The sequence below is a fragment of the Sorex fumeus genome, unplaced genomic scaffold, assembly GCF_029834395.1.
Source record: "Sorex fumeus unplaced genomic scaffold, SorFum_2.1 ptg000008l, whole genome shotgun sequence".
In the NCBI taxonomy this organism is placed as follows: domain Eukaryota; kingdom Metazoa; phylum Chordata; class Mammalia; order Eulipotyphla; family Soricidae; genus Sorex; species Sorex fumeus.
This window is the reverse complement of record NW_026606065.1, coordinates 3453911-3472106: the sequence shown is the minus strand read 5'-3', so window position 1 is coordinate 3472106 and position 18196 is coordinate 3453911. Positions and strand designations below refer to the sequence as shown.

The window sequence follows — 18196 nt, the reverse complement described above, 5'->3', positions numbered from 1 at the left end:
TACAGCTGGGAATGCTCAAACTCTTTCTTCACAAAATAAAAAATAGTGAGGCCACCTGAGTGAAAGACTACAGCAAGTTTGATGCTAGTGTAAATGAAGCTTATTATATGGTTTTGAGAGATCCTAAGTAAATAAAACTAACATGATCTGATGACACACTGAATATTGGTGAGGAAGATGTCCGCAACCAAGATTTGTAAATATCATCCATCCAGGATGAAATAACAGGAAGAATTGAATTTTATGTGCCTTATGTACAGTTTCATGTTTTCACAAGAAGATTAAAGAGAACATTATGTTTGAGTCTGAACATAAAGCTCTAGGTATTTCTGAATACACAAATAGAAGGAAACCTCAAGCAGACCACTTGGGGAATAACTGAACGTGAAACTCAGATGATAGATGCGTACAAGTAATATAAGCTGAATTACTCTTAAGTGTATTGATGATAAATAAACAGAGGCTTATAAAATAAACGGGCTGGAGCGATAGCACAGCGGGTAGGGCGTTCGCCTTACAAGTGGCCAACATGGCCGACCCGAGTTCGATTCCTCCGCCCCTCTCGGAGAGCCCGGCAAGCTACCGAGAGTATTCGATATGCCAGACACAGTAACAACAAAGTCTCCAATGGAGACGTTACTGGGCCCGCTCGAGCAAATCGACGATCAACGGGAGGGCCTTTACCTATAAAATAAACAGCACAGAAAGAAAATAAAATTGAAATACGTAATCTTAAGTATTAGAATTGGATACAGGATTTCATTTTTAAAAATGATTAAGAAAAAACGAAAATCTGTGACTAGTCACTATCTAACATTATTTTCAGCAATGGAAGATTTGAGGTCACACACTGGTGCTCAGGGCTTACTCCTGGTTGAGAAACCAAATGAGATACCACGGATAGAAACCAGTTAGTCATATGCATCCTACCCATTGTACTATCCGATTACAATAATTTTGTTTTTATTAAATTTTTGTTTAGTATAAAATATTTAAGGGATTAGTACTTTGGGAGAATCCAAATTCACAGAATAAAAAAAAAAACCCATATTTTTCATGACTTCCAGCCCATTTTTATTGAGGTGCCATGATTTTTAGAAGCATTAGTAATAACCTGAAGAAACTTGTCCCAATACCATACCAAACACCAGAATACACCACTACTCTTCCCCATACCCCAATCAGTTAAGTTTCCTTCTGTAGGTCAATTATCCAATTCTGCTGTCTTTTGCCACTGGTTGCTCCCTTAATATGTTTCTTGCCGCTCCCCCCCCCCCCCCCACCTTTTATAAAAATGGGCAGGAACCAGAAAAACAGTTCGGTGGGTTTGCCTTGCAGACAGCCAACCTGGGATCAATCCCCAGCATCCCATACGGTCAGTCTCTGAAGCACTACCAGGAGAGATTTCTGCGTGCAGAGCCAGGAGTAACCCCTCAGCATCGCTGGGTGTGCTACCTCCCCCCCCAACAAAAAAGATATAATCATAACTTTTTGACTCCAAAATTCCTTTAGTATTTTTTTAAAAAGAAACATAAATAAATGTGACTAGTTTTGTCAGAGAAAAAAACTGAAGGTACCCAAAGGTATATTAGCAAGTAAAGATAAGCAGGCATTAGTCATACAATGAAATTATCAGAATTATCAGTGAAAAAACAGAATGAACTAGTAAAATAAATACAACTAAATGAGTTTCAAGATAAATTTATTTATTTTTATTTTTTTTTGCTTTTTGGGTCACACCCAGCTATGCACAGGAGCTATGTTCTGCACTCCTGGCTCTGCACTCAGGAATTACGCCTGGCGGTGCTCGGGGGACCGTATGGGATGCTGGGAATCAAACCTAGGTTGGCTGCGTGCAAGGCAAACGCCCTACCCGCCGTGCTACTGCTCCAGCCCCTCAAGATAAATATTTTTAAAGCACTTACTTGAAGATGCCACTGATATAAAAACTCTATACTGACAATTTAAGTAGCAATTTAAACAGACAGAAACAGATTAGCAACTATATAGGGAGCAAATTGAGCAAGACAGGAAAAGACAAAGAAGCAAAAAAAAAATTCTGAGAATGATAGCTTTATTACTATAATTATTCAAGTATATAGCTGATGATCTTATGAATGTTTAGATGTCAACTCTGTATATAAAAGAATTCACAAAAATGTGCTTATAGAATTTTAGAGAGTATTTATGAATACAAAGTTGTCACAAAACATTTCAAGACGGAAGGCATCTACACTTATTACCTTGTAACTTTAGGAGATGGGGAATTTTCAGTTCCTTTAAAGCATACTTTTTTGACATGATCTCCTGAACCATGGTCAGTAATACTTTGTTTTTCTTCTACTAATAAATCCCGGAATGACTTGGATGTAACTGAATGTATAGAAGTCGTCCTATAAAAGACAACAGAGATCATGATTAAACATTCATTTTTCAAAAGGTCACTACTGAGAATCACGGGAGTACAAGGATGAGTACACAAGAATTTTCCAATGCTCCTTGCCACTCTTACATTTTCCAATACAGTACTGCAATCCATGTTTAACTCATGAAAAGGGGAGCACACACCACCCACCACAGCAGGTACCCCCACGACAACCTTCAACACCCCCTGCTCCTTCTTCCTTCCTCACCAAGCCAGAAAAGTGCTGTGAGTGGAGAACCCACTGCTGCAGGGAGTGACCCTCAACCTCCACCCACCTCTCACTCTAGAGGGCCCCATCACCAAACCACGACGGCAGGTTTCACCAGAGAATCTCCATCTCCCAGCTAGTAGAGAAGCAGAGAGCTGAGTAACTGTTGTGGCTTTACACGGGTAAAAAGGTCACCTGTTCCAACCTTCACATATAACCACCCTACACAAGTTCTGCCCTAGTGAAACCTTCAAAATATCTGGCCAGAGACCAGGACTATCTAAGCATGGGAGCTGCAAACACCTCCTCGGTCAGTAACCAGGTCAAAAGCAGCCACCACCATGGACACCAGGTCTGTGAGAAGGAGCAGCATGTCTGGAAATTCTTGGAGACCAGCAACTAATGAAAGGCAGACTAGTTCAAACATGCTATGATTGTGGTCAAGTACCAGCAGATGTGAATCCTGAAGGCTATCTGGTCCCCCAGCTGCAAAATGAACACAGACACTGCAACCCAGGTCAGCACACAACCATACCCTCACTACTGCACATAATGAAACATGAAAAAGCAAAGAAATTCACCCGCACTAATGGAGGATGACAAAAACCTTTGAAGGATGTCAGGCTCAGACCTCTCTAATCTCCCTGATGTGAAATTCAAAGTGACAATTAGTCTGATCACTGAACTGAAAACAACAGAGCTCCACCAAGAAAAAAACAAAGTATGAGAAAACATAAATCAGGAATCACCAATTGAAAAGCAAAGTAGAATTTAAAAAATACAATGGAGCAAATAAGCATCAGAATGACAGAAGCGAAGAATGAGCTGATGTGCTTAAAAACCAGATGCAGGAAACCATACAAAAGGAAGGGGGAAAAAAAAGCATCAAAGATGTATGGTATACATCCAAATAACAATATCCAAATAACAAGGGCTATAGGGGTTAGAAAAGAGACTGGAGGAAAAAGTTTAGGAATGAAAAATTAGAAGTAAAGCTCCCTCAATCTGAGGACTAAGACAACCAGATATAGGCAGCTCAAAGAATCAGAAATATCAAGACACATCATAATCACAATCCTAAGAGCTAGAGACACAACTCTAAGAGCAGCAAAAGCAAAGCCAAAAACTACATATGAAAGATCCCCAATAGGGAGGGATACTGGGAACACCGGTGGTGGAGAATGGGCACTGGTAGGGAAATGAGTACTCGACCATTGTATGACTGAAACGTAATAACAGAAAGTGTCTAAGTCTGTAATTGTATATCATGGTGTTTCGTTAAAAAAATTTTAAAAATAAAAAACAAAACTTAATCAAGAACATTTAAAAAAATCCCCAATAAAAATTACAGCAGTTCTTTCAAATGGAATTCTACAGGCTAGAAGGGAAGAGTACAACATATCCAACACCCTAACAGAAACAGATATCCAAACAATACTTTATCCAGCTAAATTGTTATTCAAATTTAGTGACACAACCAACAACTTCAGTAACAAACAGCAGTTAACATTGCTCTGAGTCATTTAATCAACACTGCAAGATATACTAAAGAGATCGTTTCATATAGAAGGCCAAAAATCAACAAAGTGACGGTACAGAGGGTAAGGTGCTTGCCTTACATGAGACTGACCCATGTTTGATCCCCAGGCACTACCAGGGGATCAAACATTTGTTTCCCTGAGTACTGCCAGGAGTGATCCTTGAGCATGGCCGAAGACTCACTTCAGAACCCAGGCTTAACTGTATACTATAGAGTTACTTACTTTAAAAAAAAAAAGGTATACACACATATAATCATTTTCTTAAGATATTAAACCATAGGAGACATTTTTATAGCTTAATAGTATGATGTATTCACATTTAAAAGTTATCCATCTTTGGAAACAGAGATAGTATAGTCACTGAAAGTGCCTGCCTTGTACATGGCCAATCCTGGTTTGAAGCCCCAGCATTGCGTATCCCTGAGCCCAGAGCAAGAAGTAAACCCTACCCACAGCTGAGTGTGCCCTCCAAATAAGTTATTCATAGTTACTGAAATATAAATATATGAGTATACATATATATATATAATCAGGGATGTGTCTCAAAAGCTAAGTGCATGTCTGTGTTTGACCCTAAATTCCACAAAAATTAAAAAACCTGTAATAAACACACATACAAAAGAGTAACTACTTGCCTCCTCCTAAAAGCACACATATCTGAAGGCTTTTATTGGCAAACAAGGTTAACTGTGATATAAAGTTGTGCATTGTAAGTCAGTTGGGAGCACTGTTGGAAAATATACTCGAGAAAATCCATTGTGTATACTCGATAAATAGCTCATGTCTCTAAATATGTAATCTTTACTTGATCTGTATAAAAAAAGTACGACTTTGTCAAGAGTCACACCAGGGAATTCGGAGGCTACTGGACCAGGTAAATATCTTTTACCCTAAAAAAGTTCTCTTTTTATAAAGATACTCATAGTAATATTTTCTAAGAATTCATATATGTGGAAATAAAAATATACTCATAAACTATCTTAAACGTACATGTCAGTGATCATGCACAATGCTGACTCATAAAATGTCTACACAGATTTCTTTAAATAAATTCTATTATTCTTTCCACTGATCATGCCACAATTTGAAACAGAATCTGATTTCTCAAAACTTTACTAACTCAGAGGTTCTGGATATTTTCCATCTTAGCAATCCTGGAAACTTTATGGTGAAGCATTTGTAGTCACATAAAAATTAATCCAGACTTTGTTCCAGACCTAATGTAGCCTGAAATTTTGCCTTAATAAAACTTCTAGTTCAAAAATATTACATGTTTCAAGTTACATTACTGAAAATGTTTTTGTAATTTATAGGTTAGTCTAAATGGAATTTGGAAGAAGTTGCATTCAACATCAAGCAAAGCCATAAAGGTTGCGCATTCTTCGATATAAGATGATTGGTGAAAAATGCTGCGTGATATTTCCAAGTAAAACACTGCATAACAAAAGTGGCTAAGCCCCTTAAGTATTTAGTGTTTTTCCGAGTAAGATTTAAAATTCAACTGGTTAGAATTCACTTAATATAAGAACAAGTCACCTTTAATATTCAACACCAGAACTTACCAGCAGAAAAGATAGGCAGCAGAAAGAGAACTATTAACAGAGTCAATAAACAAGGTAAAGGTGTACTAGAAACAGAGGACTGATTTTTGATTTGCTAACAAATTCTATATTAAATTTAAAATTAAGATTAACACAGTATAAAAACATCTAAAGAAAAATTGCATAAGATGATTCTTACGATTTATCTTTTAGAAGAATTAAGAAAAATTGGGGTCAGAGTGATAGAACAGCGAATAGAGCATTTGTCTTGTACACAACCAACCCAGGTTTGATTCCCAGCATCCTATATGGTCCCCCAAGCCTGCCAGGAATGATCCCTGAGTGCAGAGTCAAGGAGTGAGCCCTGAGCACAGTCAGGTGGGGCCGAAAAACAAAACAAAAAAAGTATTAAGAAAAATCCTAGAGATAAATCACTATAATAAGATTCAATGACTAATTTCACATTATTATCCTTCTTCTAGAACCGTTATTTGAATTATTACAATTTTTCTTAGACATTTATAGGTGATATTCACATTTATACCATAGGTGTGTAGGTGTGTGTGATTAAAAATGAAGGGATACTTTCAGCCTCCCAGGAATTTAAGGAAATAAAATGTTCAATAATCAAATTATAATTATTTTCATTAATACCAAGCATAAAATTCCTGAATAGCACACAACATAGTATGTGAATACGTTTTTCAGTTTGGGAGTCACACACAGCAGTGCTCAGGGGCTACTCCCAGCTCTGTGCTTGTATGCTACCTGTAGTACTGAGAAGGTCAGGTGGAGCTGGTTACTGAACCCATACTTCCTACATGAAAAGTACGAACACCAGCAAGGTAAGCTGTATCTTTGGCCCTTTACATACATTCTTAAGAACTAAAAAATGTTTCCTGATCTCCGCCAAACTTTGAATAAAATTTATTTAACAAAGCAACAATTACATGCATTTGTTTAATTATTTATTTGGAGAAAAAAATATCTTACAAACACTGGTGGTGGGATTAGTGATCAAACACTGTATGTAAAAAACCCAACTATGAATAACTTTGTAATAAAATAAAATTTTGAAAAATAAAAAAAAATTTAAATTTTAAAATATATACATTACATGTATTTTAGATACCTCATAAAACATTAATATATATATAATATACATATATTTTACAGTTACTTCAGTTTATTGTTCAAGAAATACAAATAAAAAGCAGTATAAAGATTATAAAGACCTGAAGGGCCAGAGCATTGTAGAGTAGGTAAGGGCACTTTCCTTGCATGCAGTCAACCAGGGTTTAATCTCTGATCACAAATATGGTTCCCCTAACCCCACCAGGAGTGATCTGAATATAGAACCAGGAGAAAGCCCTGAGCACAGCTAAGTGTGGCCTCAAAAAAGAATCTCAAAAGATCATAAAAAAATGCTGAAATGATTGATTTTATAACCACTCTGACACTTCTTGTTTGATAATTCAGAGTAAAATAATTAGTGATGGAACACTATGTAAAAAACACAACTATGCTTAAAAACATAAATGTATAATAAATATCACTTCTTTCATGGTCACCAAATAGATTTCAAAGGAAAAAATACCTTGGTTGTACTTTAGACAAGGTTTATAGCATTCTAGAATATCTAGAATTCTCATTAATAAGCCTTTAAGTCTCTTTTGAAATTTAGATAGTTATTTCTATATGGGAGCCTAAACTCATTTTGCTAATAACCAGGGCTTTTTTTTTTCTGTACATGAGGGGGAAATAATTGGAAATTTAAGCAAAGCAACTTCTTTAATTCTTTCCCCTGAAATCCCATATAAATGAATAGAAAACTAATCAGAAAAGTATAAAGTCAAAGATGGGGAAAAAAAACAAACCCAAGGCTTTAATGCAATAGCAGAGTTAAAAGTAGTAACACTGTTAGAGGATCACTGTCACTGTCACTGTCCTCCAGTTGGATTTGCTCAAGCAGGCCCAGTAACATTGTGAGACATGTTGTTACTGTATTTAGCATATTGATACATCATGGTCATGGGTAGCTTGCAAGGTTTTGCCTTGCAAGGGCAGGATACTCTTGGTAGCTTGCTAGGCTTTCCGAGAGGGGCTGAGGAATCGAACTCAGGTCAGCCGGGTCAGCTGCGTGCAAGGCAAAAACGCCCTACCGCTGTGCTATCGCTCCAGCCAGTTAGAGGATCAAAGAGAGTTAAAAGGGTACTAGAGGAATGGCTCAGAGCTTGAAATGACTGTTTTGCAGCCACAAGTTCAAAAACTCAGTGTCCCTCATGACTTCCCTGCTCTATCAGGAGTTCCAAAGCACCAACAGGAATGCCCCACCCACCTCAAAAAAAGAAAAAAAATAACTGACAAATGATCTAGAGAAATAAAGGAAATCTGATTATCAATTTAACTAGTACAGTTACAGGAAATGAAGTTCAAACTCAAAAGATTGTATATTAGAGACATCTATTAAATACCAATCCCTGAAGCAGACATGAAGCAGACAAGAAAAATTTTGATTCAAAATTTACTTGTGGAGTAGTTGAGAATTTCAGATGTCCTTCCTTATTTCAGTGTGGTCAAATAATTGTACCTCTTTACCACGGCATAAGAAAAATTAAAGGACACTTGAAAGGAGAAGACAGTGAACTGTTGCAGATGATGTGAAATCCATGTCAGAAACCTCAGTCCTAACCATAACCTCTTTAGTCATCAGCTTCCAGAACACTGACAACCAAAAACACACCTCATCAGCAAAAGATACTCTGGGATCCCGGGACTGTATTGTGGTTCAACACCCAGAATACAAAAACATTCATTCCAAAGGACAAATGCACACCATTATTCATTGCACTACTTATCGCAGGTTATGGAATCGACATAGGTATTTAACAACAGACAACTGAATTATTGTTTATACAGATATGAATACGTATATATACATACACACACACATATATGTGTGTATATAGAGAAAGAGAGAAAGAGAGGGAGCAGAGTATTCTGTAGCTATAAGGAAGGATAAAATCATGCACTTCACTGCAATATGGATGGAATGGGAAGATATCAAGTCAAGTCAGAAGAGGACAAATACCAGATGGTATCTCTTAATCTGTGGAATACAGAATGACAAGATAAGGGAATACAAGGTACTAAAATGGGAATATTTAGATCACTCTTGAGTCTAGAGGACAGGAAGGAGAAGAAGAGGAAAGTAAGAAATCGGGGGGAAGGAAGAGGAGGACAAAAAATACAGGGGGGAGAGATCAGGGGCTCTGGGCCCATCACTGGGGTGAGGGTGTGGTATGTGAACTTGTCTATCTAAACCAGAGAGCCAACAAAACTGAAGGCATGAAATCTAAATCACAACAACCGAACTCAAAAACAGCTTGACAAGGAGGCAGACTGTCAGGGTGAGAGGGAACTCTGGGGGACTCTCCACACCCACTACATAAATAAAACAGGCAGATAAATACAAGGAAAGTAAAAGAGTGAAACATCAGTAAACTAGAGAAATTTTATGAGGAATACCTAATGTGAATTCTAGAGAAAACAAAGAAAAGTATCGAAGTCGTATATAAGATGTTCTTTGAAATCAAAAACACATTTCCCCTCATTAAACGTCCCTGTACCAAAGAGAAAAGAAAAAAGAACTCTTCAAATGATCCTTAATTTAGAACATTGTTCCAATCTGTCAGTCAAGCAAGGGGCGAATAAAGAGTTTCAGAGTAGTAAGAGTTTCAAATATCCAATTGTTTCAAATACAAATGTAAAGCATTTATCAGAAAACTACTGGATTTTATAACATCAAAACAAAATGAAACAGAAAAAAAAAAATAACAAATGGGGAGCAAACACTGGAGATATGGGGGGAAAAAACCGAAAAGCAAAATAAAACAAAATTCCCAGGATTACAGTGAAGTAAAATATCAAAACGACAGATTCTCAAAGCGCAGTGAGGAATATTCCTCCAAGAAAACAAAATTGGCAGATTATCAGGTATGTTTTACCATAAAGAAGAGCACTAAGTTAGAATTTTGGGAGGGAGATTAGTGACGAGTATCAAGATAGAAATGCTAAGACAGAGGGAGGGAAAGCAATCATATTCATATGTCTGCTGGGAAATTAAAAATCAGTCACAACAAAAGGAAGGTTGTGGTGCATTAGTCTGCTGTCTTTTATTGTAAGTCTTAGAGAACTATTACGCTACTGTATTTCTAAAACTGCTTATTTTTCAGTTTGATCAAATATTTTTTCTTTGAGTCTGAAAAGAACTTCTTTTGAAACTGATTCTGACTCCAAAAAAATACAGGAAACTATCCATTAAGCTGGATTCCCTAACTGAAGTAAATATACCATTGTTCATTTATCTTTTGTTTCTAAGTGAACAAAAACTAATTTAAGGCGTGCCTAAAGTTTTCTCACTAGAAAGGTCAAACGATCCAAATGTGATTTTCACTCAAATAGCAATACCTTTCAGTTCCAACTCAATGTCACAGTGTCTTCTCTATAAATCCTTCAGGAGCGGTAAACAAACCAGCTAACATACTGCCTTACCACAAGAAACCAGCATAGGCTCTGCATGTAGGAGGCATACACCAATATTCCGATGCTTCATATAAAACTTAAGATAGCCATTCTCTTGAGTTTTGACCTTTATTCTTTACATCCTTTATTCTTTACATATCTTGTGATCATGTTTTATCTCAACGAATGGATCTGAGAGTCACTGACTGAGTACCACTGTCCATATGTGCGTGAGCGATCTTTAATTAAAAAATAATGATTTTAATCCTGACAAAAATAGAATGGTTTCTTGAGATACATGGCAGTCTCTAAGATCTTCCCTCAGTTCTTATGTGGACAACAGGTTTCTACTGATCTCTACCTTGTCCATCACGCTCCACTACAGCTGATCTCAAATTATTATATGTTCGAAAGAAATGAGAGGAAGGGAAAGGGAACAGCAAGTATATTCTATTTTACATATTCCAAAATTGCTATGTGATCTTTTTTAGAGAATCTTAGGATTAATACTAACATTATGAAACTATTCTAATAGAGGAAATACTGGACATACCCTGTTGTTTTTTTTTAAATAAAAAGACATGACAAACTTGGATTTTTAACTACACAAAGACATTCATGATGCATAAAGAAAAGGACATAGAAATTTGGATGGTAAAAAAAGGTTATATTTTTCTTATCAAACTATTTTAAAATAGATTTTACTTATAAAATGTAAAGTTAAAATTTAAATAAAATATAGTTAGAATGCATTTTTAATTTGCTTATACAATAAACACTAATTAGAATACCAAAAGAAATCATACACGTACAAAAACAAAGTGAAAATCATAATGCACATTCAAAAAATAAAGACAAACAAAAAAAGTCTTATTTCCCAAGTTCAATTTTAGTTTGAGAGAAATTAAATATCTGGGAAAAAACAGAAACACAGGAGAAAATAAAACCTAGAAACTGAGGACTTACAAATTAATGCACGGACATAGCTTATTTTAATAAAAACTAGAGCATACCATGCCTTCACTGGCTTGGGAGGTTTTGAAGAAATAGTTAAAGCTGTTTCCATGCCATTCATTCCTAAACTACTTTCTTTAGTAGTCATTGCGATAATTTTTCGTTGCTTCTGAGAAAGTTTAACTCCATGAGGATTCATCTTGCTAGAAATTAAGGTAAATTAAACAAATTAGTTTCACTGCTTCTGAGAAAGTTTAATTACATAAGAAATAATTTTGCTAGATATTAAACTTACTAGCATTAAGTTTTGCTTAATAAGATTGCAGATAGTTATATACTGGATGTGATTTTACTATTATTAGCAAACATGGCCTCATATTTCAATAGTGATAAGGCTAGTTTATACTATCAATGATTACTTGAGTTACATGAGTCCTCCTACCAATCCACATCTATCAGAAAGAACTCAGAACAGATATTTAGAGACAAGATTCTATGGCCGAGGACTTACAACTGGAATATGTACTATTTGGGTTCTTTTACTGGTTTTATGCCCCTTACTCCTGGTAACTACTAATCTGTTTTCTGTTATTTATGAGGTTGGCCATGGTTTTCTGTTTGTTTAATAAATATTTTTTGGTAACTAATTTTGTTAACGATGGATTATATGACTCCTTCTACTAACACACATACATGAGAATTAGAACATAATGATCCATTTAGAGACAAACTTTTACCACTGAATAAGTACTATTTTGCATAAGAGCTGAACAATCAACCTAACTCATTCTCCAGCATTCAGGTACACATTTTAAACATTTTTAAGAAATCCGTATTACACAGAAAATAGCTCACAATTAACTGTAATATCAAACGCAGAAAATAATAGGAAAGGCCCAGGAAATATTTCCAATTGTGTAGGGCAGAAATATAATAAAAAGTATTTCCTCTTTTTGTTATTTGTTTGGGGGGAAATAGTGGATACACTGACAATGTGTAGGGTTTATTCCTGGATCTATGCTCAGGGGATCACACGTAGTACCAGGAATCAAACTAGGATTGGTCACATGCAAGGCAAGTGCCTTAATTCTTGTATTAACTCTCTGGCCCCAGAATCCCAACAACCCCTATCCCCCGCCCAGCCTTCTTGTATTCTGGGTCACATCTAGCAGTGTTAAGGGCTTACTCCTGAGTCTGCAATCAGGAATCTCTCTCCTGGGAGTGCATATGAGGTACGAGGGATAGAACCTGGAATGGATGAGTGCAATGAAAGCTCCCTGATTGCTTTACGATCTCCCAGGTCCCAATATTTATGCTTATATAATTTTTTTTCAAACAAACCCCAAGTTTGTCTTCGGTGTTGTTCCACATTTTTGTCTATTTTCTTCAATTTGCATTATGGTTCTCAGATCTGTGACAGGAGGACTGACAGGACTGAAAGACAAAAACACCTGCTTTATATCATATTGGTTTACCTATAAAATCTAACTCCCAAGCAAACTTCACTGAAACTGTAGATCAATAATATGAGGACGGTTTAAGTCTATTTCATCAGCTGTGACCAACTTCACATATGTAAATAATACCTAACTACACCCAATGTCATGTTAAATGATATAACAAAACAATCAAAGAAAAAATATTCAATAGGAAAAATAATTCAGTGAACTCAGTAGAGCTCAAAGTCATATGTAAAATTATATTTTAAGTTGAATGAATTAAATACTGTCGTATTTTTAAACACATTCTTACCAATGTTGATAAAGAATATATAATTGGAGATGACTTAATAATCCTAGAGACCCACCAAGTTTTACCACAATTGTATAGTTTTTTAAGAACAATTCTATAGTTTTTTTGAAATGGGCAATTTTAACATAAATAAAATATATAATGTAGCTAAAAATGTTAGTTGTTTGAGAGAAGAAGCTATAGTACAGTAGATGGATAGGGTGCTTGCCTTTCATGTAGATTGACCCAGGTTCAATCTCCAGACCCCATAAAGCCCCCCTGTCTCCTGCCAGGGACAATCCCCAAGCACCGCCAGGTATGGCTCCAAAACAATTATTGTTTATTCTTAAGAGATGTTATTTTTCTTTCCTTTCATTAAGTTAAAAAATCTATTTATAATTCCAGTGAACACTTTGAAAAGATTACTTCAGTTTGATTTATATCTACTTTATTCTGTTGTAACTGGCTGTGATCAATTAATTGTAAATATCACTGTAGGGGGTTTGCAGCCAGCCGGGTTTGATTCCTCCGCCCCTCTCGGAGAGCCCGGCAAGCTACAGAGAGTTATCTTGCCTGTACCGCAAAGCCTGGCAAGCTCCCCGTGACGTATTCAATATGCCAAACACAGTAACAACAAGTCTCAAAATGGAGACGTTACTGGGCCCGCTCGAGCAAATCGATGAACAATGGGAGGACAGTGTTTTTCTGTGTATTCTGTTGTAAAAATGCTCCATTGCTGGGACCAGAATAATAGTATACAGGATAGAGTGTTTGCCTTGCATCAGGTTGGATCCCTGAGCACTACTGGGTATGGCCCCAAAACAAAAAACAAAAAGTTCCATTCAAAGAATTTATTTTTTAAAGAATTAATATTTTAAAGATCTGAATATTTTAGTTAATATTCGAATACGTTTACTTTTCTATGTATTAGAAATTTATATATTTTAAAAGTATGGTCTCCTGAGCACCAGTCAGGAGTAAGCCCTAACCACAGCCAGGCATGGCCCAAAACATCAACCCACATGCCTCTTCATTTCTTTTCACTTGACTGAAGGTATCCCCGACGAACGGGTAGAGCAAAAGAATGAATATCCTACCTGAAAGAGCCAGTAACCCAACTGGAAGAGCTTGTAGTATCAATTTGGTTCCTAGGAATGGGCTGTGGAGCAGATATTTTACGTTTTGGTGATGATTTTAAATCTTCTCTAGAATAGGCAGGAGGTGTACCATTGATATACGGTTTACTTTTTCCCTGGAGAAAAGAAAACAAATAAATGATAGCAAACGCCTAGCATAGTGGGCAACAATGTCTAAACTTATAGGTCAAACCATCTCCCAGAGTCAAGGACAAACATCTAGCATTTTCAAGTTAGTTCTACAGTTTTACGCCTTAACCACTGTTCAAACCACATCAGTGTCTATAAATCAATTACTATGAGGTTGGGGAAAAACTTTCAAGGGAAACAAGTATGCATAGTAAATTCTAATTTAATTGAGTCTTAAGGAAAAATGTTAATGAAAAATTTGATAAAGTGACACGAAGCAAAAACTTTAAAATTAATGACCATGATTTTAATCTGAAATAAAATAAAATCTCAGTTAAAAAAGTCATAAAATTTAAATAATCATAACAGTACTTAGAAACATGGACACTTCAAATGGAACCCTAAATCTAGTGCTATTTACAATACATCAAGAAAATTAAATGAATGTCATGTTCACTGCCAGGACAGATTGTACTTTTACTGCCAGAAGGTCACAGTATACTTTCAACTTTCCTATAAACCTTAATTATCTTCTATATCAACCTCAGTTAATTTAAACTGTCCCCCAAAATTCTACCCTAGATTCAAGCAATCAATTAACCAATACTTGATAGAAGACACCATGAATAAAGGAGAAATTTTCCTTTCTCTCATGAATTTCTAAAAGTTCTAACATGGTTTTGTACAGTAAATGAATAAAAAATGACTAGTAATTTAGGCATTTCCTCCCCTACAGATTAAGAATGGAATAAATGTTAAGAGATATCTACAAGTGATCATAATATTAGGGATTTTGCAGCCCAGTGTAAATAGTGTTAAACTAGAAAAATGCCTTTCCATGTTATTTTTGCTCCATTTAACACAATGGGCGACCATAGAATAGTAAGTTTACACTATATTTTAATTAAAAATTTAAAAAAATAACAGAAAATGATCAAATCGGCCATTAAAATTTTAAAAACCAAAAACATGCAAATTAAGAAAATGTCACTATACCAAATTTTAAAAAATTCACTCTACCAATACCAGTCTCATTCCCCTGACCCTGAAAAAAAACTCCAATTGTTGGGAAAGACGAGTAAGGAGAGGCTGCTAAAATCTCAGGGCTGGGACGAATAGAGATGTTACTGGTGCCTGCTCGAGTAAACTGAAGAACAATGTGATGACAGTGATACAGTGATAAAGTGGTAACATCTACCAAAATACTACCATAGTATTTTCTCATATACTATGGAATTTTTTAAATAATAAATTAATAAAAAATAAATAAGCTGGACATGAACCTAAATTTCGAGGTTCAGAAAAGAGCACATTAGCAAATAAACACAAACCTCAATCTTATCCAAATGAAATCCTGTTGTGAAATCAGGGGACTGTAAATCTCTAGGACTGCCTACTCCTGCGTAGCTTCCTTCAGAATCCGATGTTAATAGCTCTGGAAGAGATTCCACAGAGTTGGTCTTATCACACTTTAATAATCCTGAAATACAAAATTAAAATATAAAAACACATGCACATTAAACACATATTACATTCAATGAACAAAATAAAGCAAAAAGTTACCATTTACCCATATTTAGGAATATTTAAATTTCATTTGCTGTAAACAACCTTTAATTTTACTGGAGAATAAATTGGGGAGAAATCCCTCCAGATTGAAGTGTTAAAATTTCGGAATTTCAAAATTGCGCGGCCACTACTGCAACCACACGACACGTTACTGGGCCCGCTCGAGCAAATCGATTCATAACCAGCATTAGAAAACAAATTGTCTACTGTTGCCTTTTCGGCAGATCTGAGTGTTGGCGTAAAATCCCAAATAATAATGGTAGGTCTGGTGTCAAAATACTGAATGTAATCAAAGTAGAGAGAGAGTGGCATGGAAATCATCTGCCCCACAGGTAGGGAGTCAGTGTGGGATGTGGGTATACTGGGATTTTTGGGGATGGAGAATGGGCACTGGTGAAGGTACGGGTGTTTCATTGTATGACTGAGACTCAGACCCAAAAGCTTTGTAACTACTCTCACGGTGATTCAATAAATAAAATTATAAATAAAAAAAAACCCTTCAGAGTACTTATCACAATTCTATCATTTGCTGTTTTAAGGGTCCCAGTTGAAGGCATTTAACACATTATTATGTAATAGATGTTAAAAGAATTAGATAACTAACAGACATAAAAGATCAGATCAGAATATATATCCTAAACACTTTTGACTAACCTGTGGATGGTGGGCTCTGAATAATATCTGAAAGATTATAACCTCCTGAACTATCTGAACGCTTACGGGGTTTCTTTTTTGCTTTTGCTTTTGCCTTCTTGAACATACTTTCACTAGAAAATAAGCAAACATAAAAACAAGTTAGAGATGAAGCAGCAGAATTATTTATTTTAACCAACAGATGTTGCAACATTTTGGTCAAGATTAATGAATCAGGATGTGTTTCTAGTTATATCTATATGGCATGGAATGACATGGCTGGAGCGAGAGCACAGTGAGTAGGGCGTTTTGCCTTGCACACGGCCAACCTGGTTGACCCGAGTTTGATTCCTCCATCCCTCTCGGAGAGCTCAGCAAACTACCGAGTGTATCTTGCCCGCACAGCAAAGCCTGGCAAGCTACCCGTCATGTATTCGATACGCCAAACACAGTAACAACAACTCTAACAATGTTACTGGGCCCGCTTGAGCAAATGGATGAAAAACAGGAGGACAGTGACAGTGACAGTGACTTGGAACAAATTACTATTAGTTGTTCTAACTCTAACATTTGCTTTAAAGTTAGAAACATGATGGCACAATTATAGGGAATTATTTTGAAAAGTAGCCCAGTATATATATTCACATAGGAGCTACGACAACTATAATTTTAAGCTAAAACAATAGGTAATAAACGTTTAAACAATTTCTGAGAATACTCAATACCCATTATTACCTCATTCCTACTTTGGACAAACTTGCAGGCTATCCGAATGTAGCCTGCCCACAGGGCAGAGTCTGGCAAACTCCCCGTGACGTACCAAATATGCCAAATACCAGTAACAATGATGGGTCTCATTCTCCTAAAGAGCCGTGAATATAATCTCAGGGCTAGGATGAAAGAGACGTTACTGGGGCCTGCTCGAGGCAATCGACGATTAACTCAATACCCACAACTTAGTATTTTTAATCAAAAGGAGAACACTTATGAGAATAAAGATTGTTTTCTGTTACCTATTATATACAAATATTATTGGTCTTATTACCAATTCACCTACAGTCATATAGGTTAGCTGTGAACATTATTTTGTAATAACTAATATATGTCCAATGTTGATTTTATCATTAATTTTACTATAAGATGTTATAGCCTATGTCAGATATCTCTATTCCAAATTCTACCAAAATCTAGAAAGAGAGTTTAAAAAAAAAAAAAGGGTATAGAACCCCTTTGGAAGACCCAAAACTTTTACGCTCTTATCAGTAGAAGTAATTCTGTAACCAGATCCTAAATGAGGTTAAAAAAAACAACTGGAAGGGGGCGGTGGGAAGGAAGGAACCTGGAAATTCTAAGCAGGGCTTGTGAAATGACCTACCCCAAACTCGGAGGGTACGGTTGAATCTGGGAGACTGTTAAAGGGCTCCCAGTGCTAATGATCCCTAGAATTTTAAGCAGCACTGTTATCAACTGCCCAGCACTGAACTACCCAACCTGCCAACTATTCCCTGGAGCAACCTGCCCCTTGAGCACTCTTAGGAGGGTCATACCCATATAAATCATTACTGCTTAGCGATCATTCTTCAAATCCTGAAACTGCTGATATCCTTTTTCTGTTCTACTACACACAGTCACTGTCCTCCCGTTGTTCATCGATTTGCTCGAGCGGGCCCAGCAACATCTCCATTGTGAGACTTGTTACTGTGTTTGGCTTATCGAATACTCTCGGTAGCTTGCCAGGCTCTCCGAGAGGGGTAGAGGAATCAAACCCTGCTCGGCTGGGCTGGCTGCGCGCAAGGCAAACGCCC

The 18196-nt window shown here is 36.4% G+C and overlaps 1 protein-coding gene across 3 annotated transcripts in view; it reads right to left on the bottom strand.

Annotated features, from left to right (window-relative positions):
- IBTK (inhibitor of Bruton tyrosine kinase) overlaps positions 1–18196 on the bottom strand; it is an 80116-nt gene that overhangs the window by 8061 nt on the left and 53859 nt on the right. For all 3 annotated transcript variants that reach the window (XM_056109798.1, XM_056109799.1, XM_056109800.1), the window contains exons 21-26: positions 16413–16525; positions 15521–15669; positions 14022–14176; positions 12535–12627; positions 11253–11396; positions 2244–2393 (exon numbers count right to left, since the gene is read on the bottom strand). In XM_056109798.1, the coding sequence (XP_055965773.1) occupies positions 2244–2393; positions 11253–11396; positions 12535–12627; positions 14022–14176; positions 15521–15669; positions 16413–16525 (804 nt within the window). The remainder of the gene's footprint in view (positions 1–2243; positions 2394–11252; positions 11397–12534; positions 12628–14021; positions 14177–15520; positions 15670–16412; positions 16526–18196) is intronic.